This window comes from Leiobunum rupestre, chromosome 5 (assembly GCF_980474605.1).
Source record: "Leiobunum rupestre chromosome 5, qqLeiRupe1.1.hap1, whole genome shotgun sequence".
Lineage (NCBI taxonomy): Eukaryota > Metazoa > Arthropoda > Arachnida > Opiliones > Sclerosomatidae > Leiobunum > Leiobunum rupestre.
The window spans coordinates 19358687-19380402 of record NC_143388.1 but is presented as its reverse complement, the minus strand read 5'-3'; the positions used below and the strand labels follow the sequence as shown (position 1 = coordinate 19380402).

Genomic DNA, 21716 nt, shown 5'->3' with positions numbered 1-21716 from the left:
AAGTATGGCTTGTGCTTTCCGTCGGACGTTAGGATTACAGTTAATATTTGAGAGTGTGGACCAGTTGACACCGGGAACGTTGAAGTCGCCGAGCACAATGATGTCTTCATGTACTGTAGATAGTTTTTCCGCTAGCCGAGCAAAATTTGATACAAAAGTTTCGGGCGGGATTTTTTGCGTAAGGTAAAAGTTTCCAATTATGAGTGAAGTATTCTCCGTTTTAATTTGCACAAAAACGCTGTCATCAGCGACTTCGAGGTCAGGGCGACGTATCGTAGTAAAGTTTTTATATAATGTAATATGTAATATAATGTGATATGTAATATAATGTAATATGTAATATAATATAATATGTAATATAATGTAATATGTAATATAATGTAAGTGGTAAGTGGTAAGTGGTAAGTGGTAAGTGGTAAGTGGTAAGTGGTAATTGGTAATTGGTAATTGGTAATTGGTAATTGGTAATAGGTAATTAATGTAATTAATGTAAAATCCTGATTTAAAAATTGGTGAAACTACGACTGTCTTCCAGAGCGAGGGGAAAACGCCCGTTTTAAGGGATAATATAAATATGTGGCAGCTGGGAGCAACAAACACAACACCCCACACAAGGAGAACGCAACCGGTCAAAAGTCGTGGATTTTCTTGTGTAAGTTTTTCATTGGCTAGACGCTTTAGCGCCTGCTGCCGTCGGAAGGGCAAAATTCGGAAATTGTCTTCCCCCCCGCCCGTAAAACGTTCATCGTAAAGGCTCGTGACGCTCTTCCAATTAAATTCGTACACAACCCTTCGTTAGCGTGTTTAAAGGCTAGCTGCGTTCTCCTTGTGTTTGTTGCTCCTAGGTGGCAGAGTAGTGGAGAGAGCGATGAATAGTGGTATGTTGTCAATTCCAGTTGACTAAGTTAGTTTAATATTTTTGATGGTAAGACGCACATCAACTTCTTTTATGCGTAAATTATGAAAGGTGTTTTCAAATTTAAAATCTTTTAGAGAGTAATTAGAGGCATCTTTCAGCGAGTCAGTTGCGTTATTTTTAAAATTGTTACAGATTTCCTTAGCCAGATTCACGAAGTTCCATAGGTGTTTAGGATTGTCCAATGATTTGGTGAAGGTATTGGTAGCATGTTTAGCTAGATACAGTAGTTTTTTAACATCCTTGTGCAGTGAGAGATAATAAACTCGATCAGTCTGATGACCACTGCTTTTGAATAAAATATAAAATAAAATAAAATAAAATAAAATAAAATATAATATAATATTATATAATATAATAAAATATAATAAAATATAATAAAATATAATAAATATAATAAATGTAATTAACTATAATAAAATGTAATAAAATATAATAAACTATTAAAAAATGTAATGTAATAAAATGTAATTAATAAAATGTAATAAAATGTAATAATATGTAATAAAATGCAATAATATGTAATAAAATGTAAATGTAATGAAATGTAATAAAATGTCAATGTCATAAAATGTGAATTCATAAAATGTCATAAAATACTTGTTGAGGTTAATGGTAATAGTTAGTGTAGGGAGCTGTTGGCTAGCTTGGCTTGAAGGGCTGGCCACCACCCTCCTACGCATTGTAACCCGGCCACCTGAATTAATGGCTTCAAAAGTCGCTTGATGACTTAGGCCTAAGGTGGTGCCTTGGGTATTAGCATAGATGATTTTTTTTTTTAAATAGTTATTCGTAAACACGGTTCCTCGACTTAGCCGAAATTTAACGATGGAAAGGAAATTGACTTGGTTGGAAGCTCGTTGAATATCTCCATATTTTAAATATGTTTTAATTCGACAGATGAAAAGTTGTTAATTACAACTTACAAGATAAGAAATTTCCGGTCGTTTTTAAGCGCACTTTTGTTTTCATTTTAAGAAAACTGGCGAGTGAAAACGTTTTAGAAAGTATACTAAACAAATAAAATAATTTAACGGTGAGAGCAAAGCTGGATATTTTAAAGCCGCTCCAGGATTAATATTAATATTGATAATAGTAAATAAAAACATACTATTACTGGAATTTTTAGTAAAAAGAACACCCTTTTTTAAGCCAATGCTTGCTCTTTCATTTACATGCAGGGCTGTTTTACAGTCTTAATAAACCAAACTTCATCATACCAGGTTTCACAAACCATCATTGTACCTAGATTTCTAATATGTAAATTTAATATTTTCTACTGATTGAGTCAGTGGCGTAATGGTGAATAGTTTGCTACATCTGTCGTTACCCCATAGTGGACTTTCAGACGTTTTGCTGGTAGAACTCCAGAGCCCGGACCAGTTTCGTAGTCCTGTAATCAAAAGCGTCTGGGAGGCAGAGAATGTGGATTGCCGTGTGTTGATGGTGTTTGTCTTGTGGATAGTTACAGTTTTTTTATGTTAAAGACGAACTGAGTGCTTAGGGTTACGATATAAGTCTCAACATCCAAAGGGCATGGATTCCACCAATCGTTAATAGCATCGATTGGGATTTGAGCCTGAGTCACCTGCCTGACAAGCGAGAGCTCAAACATTGAACCACTGACGCTTATAACTCTATAGATAAATTCAGGAATACGAGCCGATTTAATGTAACCGAAAATTAAATTAAATCTTGGGTGGAAATGAATTTATTAATGCTGGGCGGGAATTGCATCCGGTTCTATCACATGGTAGGCAATTGTTTAACGACTAGTTAAACGCCGCTCCGCCAATTTATAATTATTTCAGTAATATAATCTGAAAATAAAACTTACAGAAAAGATCGCGATGGATCGTCTGAGAACGCACTTCTTCAGGTTGATAGGCTTGTATTTTAAAACAAAGCCATCGTCAACTCGCACAGTGCTGAGAAATTTATAGACATTCGAATGACTTCAATATAATCGAAAAAGAAATTTTAATTTCCCGGATAAGATCGCGATGGATCGAACGATAATTGAATTCGGTCATTGGATTGATAGGCTTGTGTTTTACAAGCACGCCACTGCCACTTCACATGTTACTAAGACATTTTTAGGCATAAGACCGAATTTAATACAAGCGGAAAATACACTTAATCTTTGGTGGAAAAGAATACACTTATGCCAGATGGAAATCAAACCCGGTTCTATTTCAGATGTTTTCGAAAAAGCTTACATAAAACAAAATCTAGTAGGCGACTCCTGTTCTTAACCCGATATAATTAGTCTATTGATTGACTCGCATTGGTACGAGGAGAGGTACAACTTTTGTTTTCCAATTTGTAATTCCTTTAAGTTTATCAAATATTTTTACATGAAAAGCTCCCATTTATGGATGTTTTTTGAAATTAGCCCTTTTCCCCGAAAAAGGATCAAGAATATATTTTTTTCTATTAATTGTTTGGTTTTAGTTAAATATTTGTCAGAACCAAAGTAACAACCAACATTTCAAGGTTAAATATAAGTATTTCAAACAATTTTTACAATTAAATATTTTATTTTTATTACGGTTTAAAGGCTCAAATATAAGCCAAGGGTTTCAAAATATTTATATTTTCTTATTATAAATATGTATATCAATTTATGAAAATGTAAATAAAAACTTATTGCAATTATTTTTAAACATCTATGAAATAAACTAAAAAATACCTATTTTGTTTTTTCAAATATTCCCAAAAAATATTTTTAAATCTAAAACATTATAATTGGTTGGTCCCCCACCTCCTTAAATCTTCCTTTAATCTCCTCTGGTAAATGTTTTTGTGTTTTAATATCTATCGATCAATTCTGACCCTCATGTCCTATATTAAACTAAATATGTAAATATACATGTAAACTCTGTTAAAATATTATTTGCCAATTGAAAGTTTTGCGCTATATTTATAATTTTTTCGAAATGGATTAAAGATAGAAATATGAAACAAAATGCAATCAAAATATTTTCGATGTTCTTTTAGATGCAACCATCGATTATTGTGACAAATATAAATCTTACCCGAATAAGAATATAATTTTGGACAACTTCTAAAATTTTCGAGGGCCCGTAACTTTGAAACGAAACGCATTAGGACGCAAGTTCATCGGACATTTTCAGTTAAGTAGGACCCAATGAATACGCTCTATAATTTATGACATATTACCCCGTAACACCCTGTATAGTCAGGAAAGTAATTCTATTACGTTTCCGTTGAAATTGACAGTAGTAATAAAGGTTGTTAGTTTGCCTAATACTGAATCTTGGGCTTGAAAAATACTCTTGAGAAAAGTGAAAAGTATTATTTTTTTAGCAGTCTGACTATTAACTTTCCTGCTTTTGGCTGTAGTGGTTTTCTACGTAAAATTAAAATTTAAAACGAACTATATGACATCGTATTAGGCATTTAAGTAGATTAATTTTGTCGGTCTTAATTTTATGGAATTGTAGAATTCATAGGTAGTAAGAAGTTAAAATTGAAAAACTATCTATTTACGTCTACAATCCAATCCGAGTTTATCTGACCATTCTCCATTTTCAAGACAAGTTGTATTGCGTCGTCCACCAACTTCGAAATATGGGTACTCGCATCTAAAGTGGCAAATCCATTTCCTGTTCATTCTACGTCGGACACACGACATATATATTCCTTTTTGATTTGGCGGTGGTGTGCAATTATAGGTGGTAGCTTTAATTTAAAATTCAAAACAAATCATCCCCGTATCATTGAACAGATTCTTTAGGACACTCAAAGTTAAAATTTAAAGATATTTGTACAACATGTTAACGTACCTACAAAATGGTAGTAGGCAAAACATTTAAATAGATAAAAATGTAATAACCTTGCTTTTAAAGAATCTAATAATGCGTTTATCGTCACTCTGAAAATGTTCACGCGGAAATAAAGGTACGCCACGAAAGCCACCTGCTTCCGCGCCAAGTCAGCCAAGCCAGCTTAAATTATTTCTTTCCAATAAAATTGTCATTATTGCCTCGATTATTTGAAGGAATTTTATCTTCTAAACTGCATAGACATCTTTAATAAAGTTATCTCATGAAATTCAATCCTAATTTGAAATCACAAATACTTCTTTAAATGTTAGTACCAAATTTCTCAACTCAAAATTACAGCCCATAGAATCATATCTAGGTATCCCGTAGGATTGAATCGCTCAGAGAATTGAAGATAGTTTTAATACCAAGTTTTCAATTTATTGGATAACACATTTTTGAAAGGGTAAAATTAAAAATTATATATTTTTAAATGGTTTTAAACCAAATGAATAATTATGTTAAAGTTTTAATTTAGCCAAAAACCCCAAGGAAGCAATAAATTGAAAACGATCGTAAAAAGACGCATTCAAAGATTTTTTTTAATATTTGAGGAGAACGTGGGGTGGCGAAGTGGCTAGCGCTTTTGCCTCACCACAAGAGTGGCCGGGCTCGATCCCAGCTTGTTGCACTGAGTGAAAATTCGGAACTAGATATTTGCTAGTACTCTCCCCACTGGTTTAAGGGATTTTCCCCGAGCTCTTCGGTTTACCCTTCCATAAAACTAGTTGATGTTAGCGGTAATAGTTAGTTTAGGGAGCTGTTGGCCACCACCCTCCTACGCATTGTAACTCGGTCACCTGAATTAACGGCTCTAAAAGTCGCTTGATGACTAAGGCCTTAGGTGGTGCCTTGGGTATTAGCCTAGCTGAGTATTATTTATTTTTATTTTGTTATAATGGAAACCAGTTTAGGAAGAGTTCGTCCAAATTTAGCAAATTTTTTTATAAGGAAAAATAAACTCTTTAGCTAAAATTGTGTTATTATTTCTTGAGTAATAAGACCAACTATTAGAAATGGTTCAACTGAATCAATATATTTTGGTGTGAGCAAAGTCCTAGAAAATGGCTTTGCAAATATTACACTTGAGCAACGAAAATGAAATTTACAACAATTATTATTGAAACTATTCGAACCAACAAAAAAGATCTAGTTCTATGAGGTCCAAACACCTACTTAGAATATTAACAGATAAATCACCTAAATTATTAATGTTAAAATTTCGATCCATGGTAAATTTAAACTTTTAAAATAAAATATCAAAGGAGCTGATACTTCATGGATATAAAATGTATTTATTAAAATTTTCCGGGAGCTTTCAGACCGTGGTCCTTCGTCAGCCGTTACATCGTTAATACTGAACATTGATACACAAATTTAACAGAATAAAAAAATAAAAAATGAAGATACTTAAAAACAATTCTATACCCGTTTGATATTAAACAACATTACCCCATGCGTCTAGTACATTTTTTTATCCCCCCCCTCACCCTTTTAAGTTTATATTTCCTCTGTCTTAATTTAATTTCCCCTTATCGTTAATATATACAGCTTCTTTAAAACATCGTTTGTACCATTTCTCTTCTGGGTATCAATGTTCAGTATTAACGATGTAACGGCTGACGAAGGACCACGGTCTGAGAGCTCCCGGAAAATTTTAATAAATACATTTTATATCCATGAAGTATCAGCTCCTTTGATATTTTATTTTTAAAATCACCTTAATATTATTGCATTAAGAGGTAACGGAATGGGTTTAGATACTAAATTTACCTCTACGAATGATGAACATGTTACCATCTTATTTGTAATTTTTGATTTAAGCTAATTAAAGCCTGAACAATATCTGCGAAATTGGCCATATTACACCTGCAAAATTTTATTAAGCTCAATGTCGACTAAAATGATAAGAAATCAAAAATATGTTGGATTATTATAAAACAATAAGTGACGTTTTTTCAATAAGATATCAGGTGGTGTCCTGATCACGTGTATGCACAGGTCGCTTTTATTTAGACTTACCTTTACATTTTCCGAAGCTACTTTTCCACATTTTTCTTTTACATTTAATTAATCGTTCTCCTTCCAAATAGTAATTATCTTTGCAAGTGGCGACGCAACCCCGGCCAACACATTCAATATTTCCATTTTCTATTGATGGTAATCCGCATTTGATTCTGGTATTTTTGACTACATTGAAACGAAACCATCACGCCAAAAATTATTATTTCGATTTATGAGATAGGACCTGTGATTTCCATCTGAATTAACCGATAACCGTTGAAAAATACTTTTGAACCTCGTTTTCATCTGCTTGTGACCGCTTATCTTTAAAAATTTTCTTTACTTTCCCTATTAATAACGGCTACGTCTTTAAGATCCCCAATCATTTTGGGTGCTGCGGTCAAAGAATTTGTTTTCCGAACAAAGCAAAACCAATGCTGTTACGGTCGCTGTCCGTCGAGTCCTTAATTGTGCGCATATTCTTGTTGCATTAGCCGGAGGTGTTAATTAGGTATAAGCGAAGTGGGCTGTTAGACGGGTAATTATCTTTTTCTGCAGCCTTTCTTACTTTTATATTACAAGAACATAACATTTAATGATCGAAATTCTTTACTTGATTGTGTTAACATTTGGTTTCTGGCCGTTTGAGATAACACGAAAGATTTTAGAGTTCATATAAATGGACATTAAGGTTTTTACATCTAAGGTCAGAGAATGCCGATTTTATATAACACTAGTCCTAAGGTATAATATCAGAACATAAGTGTTTCGATTCTAAAATTAGACAGTTAAAATTTATAGCCTTATATCGGAACATTACTATAAGACTGTTAAATCTGTACAATACAAATGTTGGTTTTAATACAGACTATTACTATCTCATATCAGAACACTTTTAAATTTTACTTTTTCTGTATATAAGGTTTAGTGCTCAATATCCGAACAAACCTTCAAAACCAGAACATTAAGGGTTTACCAGGTTTTTGACGGATCTTATCTAGAGATTAATCATAAATAATACTTACAAATGTCGCGACATCCACACATGAATCCAGAGTCAGATACTTCGCAGATTTTCTCTTCTAAATGTTTACATTTCATGTTTTTAGAGCATCGTTCCATTTCTTCTCTGGGACAATCAACTGTTTCAAAACAAATAATTTTTTAACCTTTTTTGTTTGGTTATTACGAATATTAAACTGCATTCCATGCTTAGTATTTATAACGAACGTTTCATGCCGAATTGTTTCTACTTACCATGCACGCATTTGGGCATATCTTCATTCCAATCACCTCCTTCGGTACAATACATAGTTGGCGCTCCTTTTAATACGAAATGGGGATCGCAAGTAAAATTGCATTCCTTAATGTAATTTAATTCATCATATTGTTCACACTCCACTTTTCCATTATCCAACTCAGGAGGCTCACATAATTCTTAAGCCAGAAAGTAAAAAATATTGCGTGAAAAGGGAGTATCCTTTTGCGAAGGTGTAACCATTGGGGATGCAACAGCTCTACTTTTTTGGACTATCTCGGTTCCGTATCCGGTTCCGGTTCCTAAATTATTGCTTTATCGGTTCCGGTTACGGTTCCGGTTCTCAAAATTAAAATTTACCGGTTCCGGTTTCGGTTCCGGTTCTCAAAATTTAGAACCAATCGGTTCCGGTTCCTATACGATTCCAGTGTGTTAAGTATTAATTAAAGTTAAATACACAAGCAATTTAAATGAAGTTAAAGAGAAATAAGATCCAACACATTTATTTATTTAGAATATAAAATTTGTTTTTGATAAATTATATTTTAAAAATAGTAGCTTTCTCACGAGTGTCAGTGACGTAGCTATGGGTTCGGGGTCCTCCCACGAAACTGTTTTTGGGCTCCCTTATATTCATTAAGGCCGAGTCGCGATTATCACCTTCTAGAGTTAGGGCTAACATTTATCACCTCCTACAATAAGATTTAACACGTCCTTGCATGTTAAATATATAAAACGCTTAAAAATGGCTTTAAGCCCTAAGTGAAACGATTAAAATAAATCACGGCGATCAGCGTCTGGAGCCTTAAAAACCAAGGTTCTGGTAGTACTTGGAAGTCTGAAGTTCAGACTCCCAAGTCCGACCAGAATCACGATCTAGATGACTTAATGTAAAATAATTAAAAAAAATATTGCTGCTTTTATCTCGTAGGGAACTCATGTAAGCGCGTTATTTGTTTATTCAATAAAGTAGGGTAAAATTAAATCTTCTGGTGTACTTTCAAGTTTTGGGCAGGGGCGTATTAACGTGCCTAGGGCGCCAGTTGTCTAGGGGCGCTAAAACTCTGATAAAGCCCCACGGTCCAAGCACTTGGCTTGCCCTACTTAACTAACCAACCCGTTAGATAATCCCAATAGGCTTTGTGCGTAGTTTAAATTCTGGTCATAAGTATAGCGGCCTTCCAACCGAGATTTATATTAAATATATGAAAGCTGTCTGCTCGTTCAAAATTATCTCTGCATAACAGCTGAAAATTCCACCGGAAAACCTAGAAATTCAAAAGGTGTCTGCTATTTCTTCACATATTTAGTTTGTGAATATCAAGGCAAATGACGCTATATTTCTTAAGCTCGAAGCCTCTAGGCGCCAAATGTGTTTGTACCTAGAGGCGCCGAAAGGGTTAATTTGCCCCTGGTTTTGGGGAGACATTGCCTTCCCTTCCGCTTCTCTTTTTAGGGGCGTAGGAACGTTTTAGGAGCTGGAGGGGGCAAAGAGAAACGAAACGGGGGTCTAGGAGCTAAGCCCCCGATGTAGAATGAGTAATCGGTCGCGAATGTCATTAAGGCAATAACAGTAACAACAGTTATCATACGAAGTGTATTTTAGTCGTTTATGAATTTAAGACACACAAATCCACAATAATAAAATGAGAATGGTTTTGAATTTTTAAAGGAGTGTAGCTTCACCAAATGCATGTGTTACTGTATGACTACTATGTAAATTGGCGGGAAAAGACACAGTTGAGCTTCGATAAGCTTTATATGTTTTAAATTGAGAATTTGAGCTTTTGAAGATTTCAACTGACCATAAAGTTGAAGGGGCAATAACATTAGTTGCCCCTCCCAGCAAAATTCTAGGGAGGGGCATGTCCTCCTGGTTCCTACGCCCAAGCCTCATTTCATTGAAAAATATAAAGACGGGATTTCTATGACTCGTTTTGATTTCAGTTAAGTATATCGTTCTAAATGAAGTCCATATTATTTCGTTCAATAAGCATTGTCATTTGTAAAATGTAAGCAAATGCATAAGTTGAAATTTTAGATTTTCTAGACAAAAACTAGCCAGGCCAGCGATTATATTATGCAAACGAATTAGCCTTACCTTAAAAACTTCAGAAACACAACTTAGTTATTAATTTACAAGGTTTAACGATCTGCTATAAAACACGTGTCTCGATACTTTTCAAATTTCAGTATGTTACTTTCATTATGTACGTTGTTTGGATATTAATGCGACGGTTATTGTGGTTGTATTTATTAAGTTTTGGGCGCGCCTGTTGAAACATAAAGAAATATTTGAAGCACGTAAAACATTAACTTGAGCTGACAAGAGGAAAAACTAGATGAGGCCTCGCTCGGTTGGACTGTACACAGTCCCATAGGCAATTTGGGGGCCCCTCGATGGATTGCCCCCCCCCCCCGCATTGCGGAATCTGCCGGGGCGTTATTTACGACACTTGCTTTTCTGCTGTTTCTCCTCTGGGTCGGTTGCGAAGGGGATCAAAAATTATTCTTGACCATTGCCCCACTAAATAATTGCTCGGAAGGCACACTAGTAGCAGTAGACGACAAATATTTTTTGTGGCCTTTGCTACAATTGTGAAATTGTGTCGAGTTTTCTGACTGAAGAAAATAAAACTAAACTATCGCGGATTTCCGGATTATTCCAGTTTTTAAAGCAAACATTTGGAGGACGAGCCCATTTTCAATTGAGAATACGTAAGGGTTTGTCAGTTGACAGATAGGATAAAGATGAACTTATATGAAAAACTAATAGTAAATTAGAAAGTTTAATTACTAAATTTCAACATGCGCCTAATGTTGGTAAATAAAGTTATAGAACCGTTTAAAAACCGTTTAAAAATATGAAAAACTCGGTTCCATTTCCGGTTTCGGTTATCATTTTTTTTCAAATATCGGTTCCGTTTCCGGATACGGTTATCAAATTTTTATATTATCGGTTCCGGTTTCGGTTTCGGTTTCGGTTTCGGATTCGGTTCCTAGAATTTACACTGTTCTTCTCGGTTCCGTTTCCGGTTCCGGTTATCCGTTGCATCCCTAGTAATCAACACTTGACCTTTTATTTAACTTAGACATAGTAGCGGCAAACGTGAAACGCGCTAAAACTGACTGATTTACGTCACTTTGTGATTCATATCAGCAAATCGTTGGTTAAGAAGACAAAAATCGAGCAGTTTATGAGCTTCTCGTGTTGACCGCTTGGCATGTATCAAGTGATTAGGCTGATTAAGGTGAGTGTATAAAACTAATATTTCAGCCTAACTACATTCACTGTAAAATCACTAGTATTGATACATGGTGTTCATGTTTGACTATAAAAAAAGGTTTTCTTTTGTATATGATATTTTAAACGTTTTGAAAAAGTTTATCCTATCAAGTACATATTCAATTCCGTACAAAAATTTAATTTAAAGGGATACTACTTTTCTGAACACTGATTAAGTATGTAAACGATAAAGGTAAAGAAAAATGAATACGAAAACTAATACTCTGATCACGGAGGTAACGGCGATAACGCTTATTACTTAGCTAGAATGGTAACATTACGATTACAACGATAACGGATCGATTGTAGTGATTGCGGAACCATAAGCTCAATTAAAACACGATTACGGCAATTGCTAAAATATTACCGTAATAACGAGCTGATACCAGCCATAACGAAACAATTGCGGTGATTACAGGCGGACCCCAAGGAGAACGAACGATAAAACAATGCGGAGCAGTTACACCAATTGCAAAACGATTATTATTTGATCATATCTTAAAACCCTAAACAACAATGAGTGCAGGGGGGTTATCGTAATAAATTATTTAATCGATTTAGGACAGTGTTTAGGCCTTCGACATGAGCTTTCGTTAATAAAATGGAGCCGCAATTCAGTCTTGATATTTCCATCTTAAGATACTAAAAACATGTATTTCAGTAAATTTATTTTAAAAGTACCCAAGTTTCTATTAATACCTTTCAAAAATAACCTATTTTTTTAACGATTAGTGATTGAGCTGTGCATAATGTTTACTTACTTTGTGGTGCACAAAAGCAATGGTGTTTCGGTTTTTCCCCACCTCTAAGAACACAAGCCCTTTTTTCTTTAACCTTACAGGTAGAAAATTGCGATAGTTTTTTTTTGCAATCTAATTTTGAAAGTAATGAACATTCTGAAGCTGCAAAATAATAAATTTATTCTTATCATATTGCTTATTAGATAAATTTTTAACGTATTAAGTTTTCAAAAAACCGGTCAATTGTAGCTTAACTGAAGTATACATATATTTATAATTTTTCATATGGTATTTTTCAGTTTTGCTGGATTTACTCGTTTAGGAAATCATATTCAAACGTAAAATTAAACTGAGGCCCCAATGAAAGATTATGTGGTTCTAAAGGTCATTACTTTAGGTGCTTTCTTGGTGGAGCAATCTACCAAAATAATGACTTTGGAAAGACACATTTTTGAAAATGGCCGTTCAATTTAGTAATAAGCGCATTCCGCTCACTTTTGAACGGGTCGGAGCGTTTAAAGCCAGCATGAGCTGAAAATTCCTAACACTTGAAAGAAGAAGAACAGAGCTTCCTCTATATTTAGCTATTAAAGATTAAGATTATGAGTGCATTTGAAAGAGAGCCACATTTTCTGACCAGTAATATCCCCTCAGCTCACAACGATCCGATGGAACCATTATCATGTTCGTGGGTCTGTAGCCCACCACCAGGTAGCAAGATCCCAAAAACAGAGAGCTTTTTCCAAGGCCGTCGCCACAGGGTCAAAGGGGCGCCTGGACGTTTCCGCGTGGAGACAGAAATGAAAGTAACCTCGAGACTCTCTGGCATCCCCCCCCCCCCCCCAAAACCCGAGCGACCTTTCGTGGGTCCGGTGACGTCGTTTGAGAATATCAAGTTTTTCAGGGAAAGGTTGGCAGGATTCATAATAAATATAATATATATATATATATATATAGGAAGAGGGGTAAGAGCCCTGAGTATAATATTTATGTACAGATCTCCTCCCCGCCCCCGATTAACCAGGAGAACAATTTGTTCATGAGCAAAGGTCAGATGATGCAAGAAATGACATGTGCCCTACTCAATAGATCCTCTCCCTCCCTTCCACCAGATAATCCAGCGACTTTTTTACTCCTCCAAGCGGTCCAAGTCCAAAGTAACATGGTTGGTGAGCAAGTCGCCGCGATACATAATTTAACCCATACCATGATCGATTCCTTTGAATATAGAATAGACCAACAAGTAAGAGAACGCAATCGTAAGGAAAACCTTGATCAAACTATCCTTAAAACAATTGAACCCTCAGATTCCTGTTCGCGCCTTTAATGGCTAACAATGTCTTAGTTGGGGAACAAGTATAAGCCTCTAGAGCGCAGGTAGACGCGGCTACAAGACAAGTTGACTCCTTCAAAACCCTCGCGGAAAAGCTAGGGATCGTCGATAAAGGTAGTTCTCGAACGTAACTAAACCGTTAGACACTCCCAAAATTCGACACCCGCGGGCAGATTCCTTAATCTCGGCGAAAATAATTTGACAATGAACGAGAAGGCATTAAAAGTCGCCAAGGTGGTGCCTTGGGTATTAGCCTGGCATATTATTATTATTATTTTAATAAATTCAATAAAAACTGAGATATTAGCCAAACACATTTTAGTTATTATATTTCCAGCTATAAAAAAATGTGCTATAAACCAAATGATGGGGACTTTTGACCCTTTATTTATTATGACTAAATGAAAATGCCTGCAAAAATTCCACCTGCAAGCAATTTTAGCGAATTTCAGCGAAAATTTTGACTTAAAATACGGGACTTTTTATATGCGATTAAATCAATTTTAACTTTTTTCCCAATTTGCTTGTTTAAATCTGGTCCGCTTCAAGTTCGGATCGGTTGAACATTTACGCCGCACTCGACTAAGAATAAGATCGTGTCAACTTAATCAAGGCTCATTTTAGGATCAAATCTGGCTCTTAAATGGTTTGATTCACTCGTTTGTACTTGTTTAAATTTATGAAGATTTAATACTCTTAAGATTTGTCATTACAACTTCATTTTGTGTGATGTCCGTTCTCTGGAATTCAAAGAAATTGCCCTTTCTTGCAAATAAAAGTAATTCAGTCCGTTACCACCAAAACCAGTTATACAAACGTTCAACTCAAATAAGTGAGCCGATTTGGCAATCACTTTTCATAAAAAAGGCAAAAAAAAACTTACATAAGCAATTGAAGATCAATTTATTGGCGAGGAAGTATTGAGGGTGATAAGGAATTTTCCCAATAAAAATGTCGCCGGGTTTCTTACAAGTTAACGTACATTGTTTGTTTTTACAAGAAGCTTCCGCATTTATTGATTTTCCTCCACGTTCAATAATATCATAAAAAGATTCTTAAATAAATAAATTGTATTATATTTAAAATCAAATCTTTTTACTTTTCGTAGGCTACGAAGACAACCATTGGACAATAACAGCTTATTTGAAATGATTGTTTGCATGATAAGTAACAATCATCCGCATCAATTTTGCTAGTTTTCAAACTTTTGGTTACTAAATTTATGACTTGTTTTTATAAAAGCATAATAATAATAAGTATTATTCTTTAATAACAACAATATGATAGCAACGTTGCGCGAAAACCAGCTAAATCAAAATTAAAAATTTGAATTAACATTATTTACATTTTAAATGTTACGAAAAGATTTAAGACATATAAAAAACACTTGTTTTTTAGGGTGAAATGACTGCAAATGTATTCAATTTTCACCTAAAGTTCACAAATAATTAAAGGGAGTAGATAGTTTGCGATTGAAGCTTTTTTTTAAGAAAGTTTAAATTCTTCTGAGAATAATTAATATATGGACTGCAAGTGCATCAAGCCTTTAGTCATATACAGCTAATTATAAGGATACAATTATAGACTAACTGCCGTCTAGTTGCATCTTTATTGAAGAGAGATTTTTCCAGCCACATTTCGGTCGTATTACAGATTTTATGTAGATTCAGTAAACTGCATATGTAGCTTAGCAAGCTCTTATTAGTATCAAACTTTCTCTTGTTTGCAGTATAAGAAATTCAATGCAGTTAAATTGCAGTTTTTATTTTGATCTGAAATTTGACTGAAATTCATTGCAATTCAGTCTAGCCATACCGGTGATTCCTACTTTAATAGCCACTTCCGGTCACTTAAGAAGATTAAATTTTTCAAATTAAATTGATTGAAATAAAAGTCTTTTACAAAGGCAATTTATCCATAAAGAAGTTTTGAAATAATAAATTTACTAAAAGCAACAGCCGCCGAGTTTCACAGCACGAGCCGAATTGTAATCAAATAAAGAAATATTCAAAAATTCAAAATGTATCGTTATATTTTAAATAACTTTCCGGCAAATCTTAATTATCTTAATCCCGAATGCATCATATTCAGATCTTTAAGAAATAAAATTAAATCGCGTTTAACTCTCATAAGGTTTGGAAAGTATGAAGTATGAGATACAGAAATATTTCCAGTTACGAAAACTAATCTGTCAATTAAACGTATTTTGAAACTACTTTCTGGCACGGTCTAAGAGTTGTGTCCGAGCTTCAGCTTAACAAGACATTTCTCTAATAACAGATAAATACATACTATGAACCATAAAGGGAAGAGTTAATTCATTAGTTTCGAGGTTCAATTGTGAATAAGTAAATGGTAAAGATGTCAAACACAACAGAAGTGTTGCGCAGATTCCCAAATGATCCATTTTTATTCAACCTAAAAAGAATAACGTATATTAATTCTTTATTCTTTTTTCACACTTAACATTTGATGCACAATTAGAAGAAATTTTGTGATCTTTATTTTCTTCCATGAACTGAAAAAAAATAACCAAGTACAATATAAAAGGTAGGAAGAAATAGTTACATGTTAAGTATGGAAGAAACCACCTATGGACTGTGCAAAGCATGATAAAATATGCCAAAAGTACATTAGTCCATAATTAAAAGGGATAATATAGCTAAAATCTAAACAAATTTGAAGAAATTAAAAAAACTTACTAATAAATCCCCCCTTTTCGGCTTTCCGTAGCTATGCAACGCGTTTTGAAATTTTTAATGTTAAGACTTAGTTTCTCTTTTCGATATAACAGTCGCCAGCCAGATTTCCCGCACGGTACTGATGAGTTCCAAATAGAACGAAACCGGTCTACCGTTGGAATTTCTGGCTATTTTATTTATTTCTTAAGTAGTTTAATACTCGAAGATCTGTTTGATCCGAGATTCGCGTCTTTTTCTTTGCTCAAAGACCCATTGGTACGAGTTATTAGTAAGTTTTTTAATTTCTTCAAATTTGTTTAGGCTTTAGCTATATTATCCCTTTTAACTATGGACTAATCTACTTTTTCGCGTATTTTATCACATTTCAAGGATCCCAAGTTTAAAACTAAATAAATCAAACACAAAACTGTTTCCATACGATTAAACTAAAAATTTAAGTGATAAAAAATTATCAAAGCAATTGGTTAATAGCTATAACCTTTAACTTAATTTAAGGTTCCAGCGAGGGTTTCGTCAGGCCAAAACAGTGAGGCCCCTTAATAACTAAGAAAATTGATTATAAGCTAGTAAAGGTAATTTCTAATTATACATTAAACAGCTAACTATTTTATTCATTTTGGTAATTACTAGTTTTCTATTGAAGATGATTACTTATTAAGTAAGTATTTAACTAAGCAAGCATATGACCAAACTCTTAGTGATAAATCCTTTGGGCTAATTTTTATTATTCCAAAGACAAAATCGTCTTGAAGTGAAATTATCCCATAAGGCTAGAGTTTGTTTCCTTTAGCGAGCGAAACAGCGCTTAAAAAATTAATTTTTCTAAACAATTGCGACCCTTCTTTCAAAATAAGGACCGCCAATGAATAGGTCTCCAACTAGCATTACACTCAATTCCGTTGATGCAAAGTCTGAAATACCATATCTACGTTACTGCTACTTTAAGTAAACTAAACTTTAGCCGAACTTCGCTTTAAGAACCCTACGTTTCGGAAACTAACTTTGAAATTTGAGGAACTTAAGTGTGAGACATCTGTTTTTTATTTGGAGTAAAGTAACTTATCTTTAAAGAAACCGATTATTTAAATTTCTAGTTTTGGGAGCTACCCTAAGAAATAAAAATGCTTTATGCAAAACTTTATTAAAACTACGCTTGACGTAAACTTCGTTAGAAATAAAAATTGGCAGTGGAAGAATACATCCATTTCCAGGAAAACTGAAGTAAAACCGAGAGGCGTTTATTAAAAACCCTTTGGAAGCAAGGAAGACCGGAAACTTAGCCAATTTATTTAAAGAAGATTCAACAAAACTTCCTTGAATTCAATTTGCCATTTAAGTAAAATGTTACAAACTGAGCTCATACCTCCCTTGGATAAATTCTGGCAGCAAAAAATAAAATCTTTCGAAAACCATACCTAGTTCCATCAAATTGGATATAAAAAATTTTGGATAAATCAAAAGATAGGACAGTAGACTTTGGGTCCCGTTCGAATGTAGGAACTCTTTTACCTCATCTTATTCAAAACCTTATCTTGAAATAGTCGTTTTACCAGCATGCACCATTTTTGATTTAGCTGCAATACAGAATCCTCGAAATTGATACGTTAACCTAAGATCTTAGGCTGAATTAATGGAACAATCAAAAAGATAAACATTAAAAAAATCATAAAATTAAAAATTTTCAATTACCAAAATTGACATCAAGACTCTTATTTAGAGATGGTTCGATTGTTTCTTCAAGTTCAACTAGTCGTTTAAAAGTGCCACGACTCACTAACGACGAAACGCTCTGAAAACTCTTGACGTGGCGCGCAGATAATGCACAATCCATTAACACAAGGCGGATGACGTTCTTTAAACAATTAGATTAATTACGCTTTGTTCGCATTGTGGATGAATGCTTTACAAAACTACAAATATTATTTGCCTTTGGAAGAAAAATATAAAATGATTGTAATCGTTCTCCTTACAGTCTTTCCAGACAGCTGTAGCCACGTCGCACCACCTGGGATGCGAAGTTTTATCATTTCCAATAATGGCTTTAATTTTTAATTGTCCAGAAAACAGACACTTTTATTTTTTCTGTTAAATTTTATGACTTTTATTAAACTGTCAATTTAGCAAGAAAATGTATTATTTCAATCGATTGTATAAAATAATAAATGCAAATCAAAATTTAAAGCTTTTTGTTTTTCGGTGGAAAACAATTGTTTTGCGAAATATAGAGTTAATCGTTAAACTTAAATTTTTCCAAACTTCTTTGGAAATCAAGGTTGATTTTTAAGAAAAAAGTGGACGTGAAACAAGCGGTAAATCACATTCGAGAAAAAAGAGCTTAGGTGGGTGGTTTCACATTAGTCACATGATCATTATAATGTTATTTAGGTGTAATGCACTCGTGTCGAGCTTGGCGAAAGTCGAATGATTGGAAGATTGTGACAGCTACGAGCAACACACACAAGGAGAACGCAGCTAGCCTTTAAACACGCTAACGAAGGGTTGTGTACGAATTTCATTGGACGAGCGTCACGAGCCTTTACGATGAACGTTTTACGGGCGGGGGGAAGACAATTTCCGAATTTTCCCCTTCCGACGGCAGCAGGCGCTAAAGCGTCTAGCCAATGAAAAACATACACAAGAAAATCCACAACTTTTGACGGGATGCGTTCTCTTTGTGTGGGGTGTTGTGTTTGTTGCTCCTAGGTGACAGCCAGGTTGATTAAAGGAGTAGAAATGCCCTTCCCGCTTTGGAAGCAGTTGGTAAGACCATCACTAATTTGTCGAATTCGTTCAGCAAAAATAAGGTTGTCTATTAATAGAAATCGGACCAAACAATTGTGAAGATTTTCGACAAATATCACGAATAAGACCTCAAGAATTTTGATAAAAAGATAATTAAATCAATTTCCCCAAAGACAGTATTGAAGGCTAACTCCGAACAAATCCGGGAATCTCCGAGCACCCCCTATCCAACTCCGAGCACCATTGGGTAACTCTGAACACCAAAGAAATTGTCCATTTCCTAGGTTAGGTATACGTTTATGAACTTCTCTATTTTCTATTAGCTTATGAGCTAACCGTATGCGTATGTACACTGTATATACAGGGCGTAAATTAGAACCGAACCAGGGCGATAATCTCAAAATGTATTTTAGTTACGAATTTGAAATTTTGGGATATCATAAGAGGGTTCCGGGGACAGCCGATTATGAAAATTTCAATGACCTTGACTATTAGTATATTGTAACATAAGTGTGACACTTCCTATTCTTCACATAAACACGTTTTACTGATAAAGGAAGGCCTTGGTTGGAAGTCGGGGATCCGAGAAAACGTCATGGCAACCTTTAGACCATGCCCCAGCAAGGTATTTCATGGGCACCATATGGTCCCCCCTCTGCAATAATTTTAAATTTGTACTTTTTTGATGCCCATGTCAAACATGCGTAAAAGTGGTCATTCAAAGTTAAATTTGGGTAAAATGGCCAAAACTGGCCAGTTTGAATCAGAAGTGGTCAACATGGTCAACAATGGTCAGGTTGGCGATGGGAGTGGTCAAAATTATCCAATTGCGATGGGAGTGATTTAAATTATCCAATTGCGATGGGAGTGGTCGATAAGGTAAAAAATGGTCAGTTTGAGATGGGAGTGGTCAATATGGTCCAAAATTGTTGGTTTGTGATTGGAGTGGTTGATATGGTCAAAAATGGTCAGTTTGCGATGTGAGTGGTGAATTTGGTCCGAAATGGTCGGTTTGCGATGGGAGTGGTCAATATTGTCCAAATTGGTTTTGATTTCGTCAAGTTAGACCATAGTGAGTTCAAATCAAATAGTTAAAATATTATCTGTTCGCCGCCAGTAAATTGTGTGGTGGAATGTCCGGCTTGGGAGAGCTAACTATTTTGGCTTAGAACGGAATGAAAACATTCTAAACTAGCGGTTCTAATTACGCGCAAATGATTGTTTATGATGGGAAAAAATTAGCGACTAAAGACACGAAAATTAGGCTAAATGAAAACTGAGAATTTAATGAAAAACAATTTATAAAAGGTTAAAATACAAAATGAATTATTCCGAGAAAATAAGGGTTATTTTGAGTACACGCATTCGCGGAGGAGAGTTCTCGATTTTAGATCTTACTCCGATGGCGATTTGTCGCAACTAGTGGTTCTTCCGATTGTTGGGACGTTTCTCAACCATGAGAAACCCCCCTTTTACAAACTTTCCATACGCGAGATTCAAGAAACGAGCCGGTCCGGAGCAGCTAGCCACCTCCCACTGGGGAGAGAGTACCAGTGCCTAAGATTTCCATCACTCGCCTCTAAACCGTGGAAAAACCCCAGTTTCTACTTCTTGGAAAGGCTTACTATAGCGAAAAAGGTCGATCGTCCAAATTACACGTACATATACAGGAAATATAGTTAAAATACAACAAATTCCAAATACAAAATATATAAACATAAAAAATCACAAATACAATTACAATTTCGATATTCAAACAATAACAGATACACTTAATATTCAAATATACAGAAATCAAATTTATTAATAAAAATAAGCCCAAAATCGCTAGGTATCAAAAATCCAAATTTCAACATCCTCCCCCTCTTGAACATTACATGTTCAAGAAGTTAAGGCTGATTCTAACAAATAGACTAGCTGAATTGGTCTACGAAGACGTGTTGTTGTCGCGACCTTTGAAAGTTTCTTCGACTACGGCGGTTTTCCAACAGAGTCTGGGCATTCGTGGTTCTTCAATGAGTACGACGTCGCTTGGTTATTTTTAAATTTGTTTGTAAATTTTAAATCGGCATGTGTTTCCGTAATTAATAAGCTTAATTCAGGTGGCCATGATACAATGCGTAGGCGAGAGGTGGCAAGCCCTTGAAGCTACGCGAGCCAACAGCTTCCTACACTAACTATTGCCATTAACCTCAACAAATTTTTATGGAAGGGGAAACCAAAGAACTTGGTGGAAACCCTCTTAAACCAGTAGGGAGAGGACTTTACAAACTTAACGCAAAAGGAATTGTTTTAAACATTATTACACCAAGAAACATTAATCGTCGATCCTCAAAGTATTGCAGAAAAATGCCTTATTGTAAAAAGTGTCCCGAATTAGGAGCTCCCACCCTATTAATATTTTGGGAAAGGTGCAGTTTTTTATTACAGGAACTAACTGTAAATATCAATATTTTGGGAAAGGTGCCATACATACATTTAGTTCCCGCCAAAAAAGCGCCTGTCCCAAAATATTGCTATTTAAATTTAGTTTCTGCCACAAAAAAGGAACCTTTCCCAAATATTTCTGAACACATTTAATTCCGGCACCTTTATCAAAATTTATATATCCAATTTCATAGTTCATTTCTTGATACATTTCACTCGAATTTTTTTCAAAATCTTGATAGTCTGCTGGCGTTATCAATTAAACTTCTGCATATTTTTTATAGACAGTCTAGCCATTTATTCTAGTCACTTTTTTTCCGCTACCAGTCCTATGGTAACCAAAACAATATGTGGCGGGCTCGGAATTACGGAAAATACAAACAATTTTGAAATTTACCAAAAAAAAATAAAAAATACTTGTGTCCGCCAGATAATATTTTAACTATTTGTTTTGGACATG

General features: G+C 34.7%; 1 protein-coding gene across 1 annotated transcript in view; it reads right to left on the bottom strand.

The window, feature by feature from the left end:
• LOC149943732 (P-selectin-like) overlaps positions 1–17946 on the bottom strand; it is a 50130-nt gene extending 32184 nt beyond the window's left edge. Inside the window, exons 1-8 of the mRNA XM_090175958.1 lie at positions 17777–17946; positions 15678–15803; positions 14269–14439; positions 12074–12214; positions 8026–8205; positions 7794–7910; positions 6787–6954; positions 4430–4621 (exon numbers count right to left, since the gene is read on the bottom strand). Of these exons, the coding sequence (XP_090032084.1) occupies positions 4430–4621; positions 6787–6954; positions 7794–7910; positions 8026–8205; positions 12074–12214; positions 14269–14439; positions 15678–15792 (1084 nt within the window). The 5' untranslated portion in view covers positions 15793–15803; positions 17777–17946. The remainder of the gene's footprint in view (positions 1–4429; positions 4622–6786; positions 6955–7793; positions 7911–8025; positions 8206–12073; positions 12215–14268; positions 14440–15677; positions 15804–17776) is intronic.
• Between the last annotated feature and the right edge of the window lie 3770 nt (positions 17947–21716).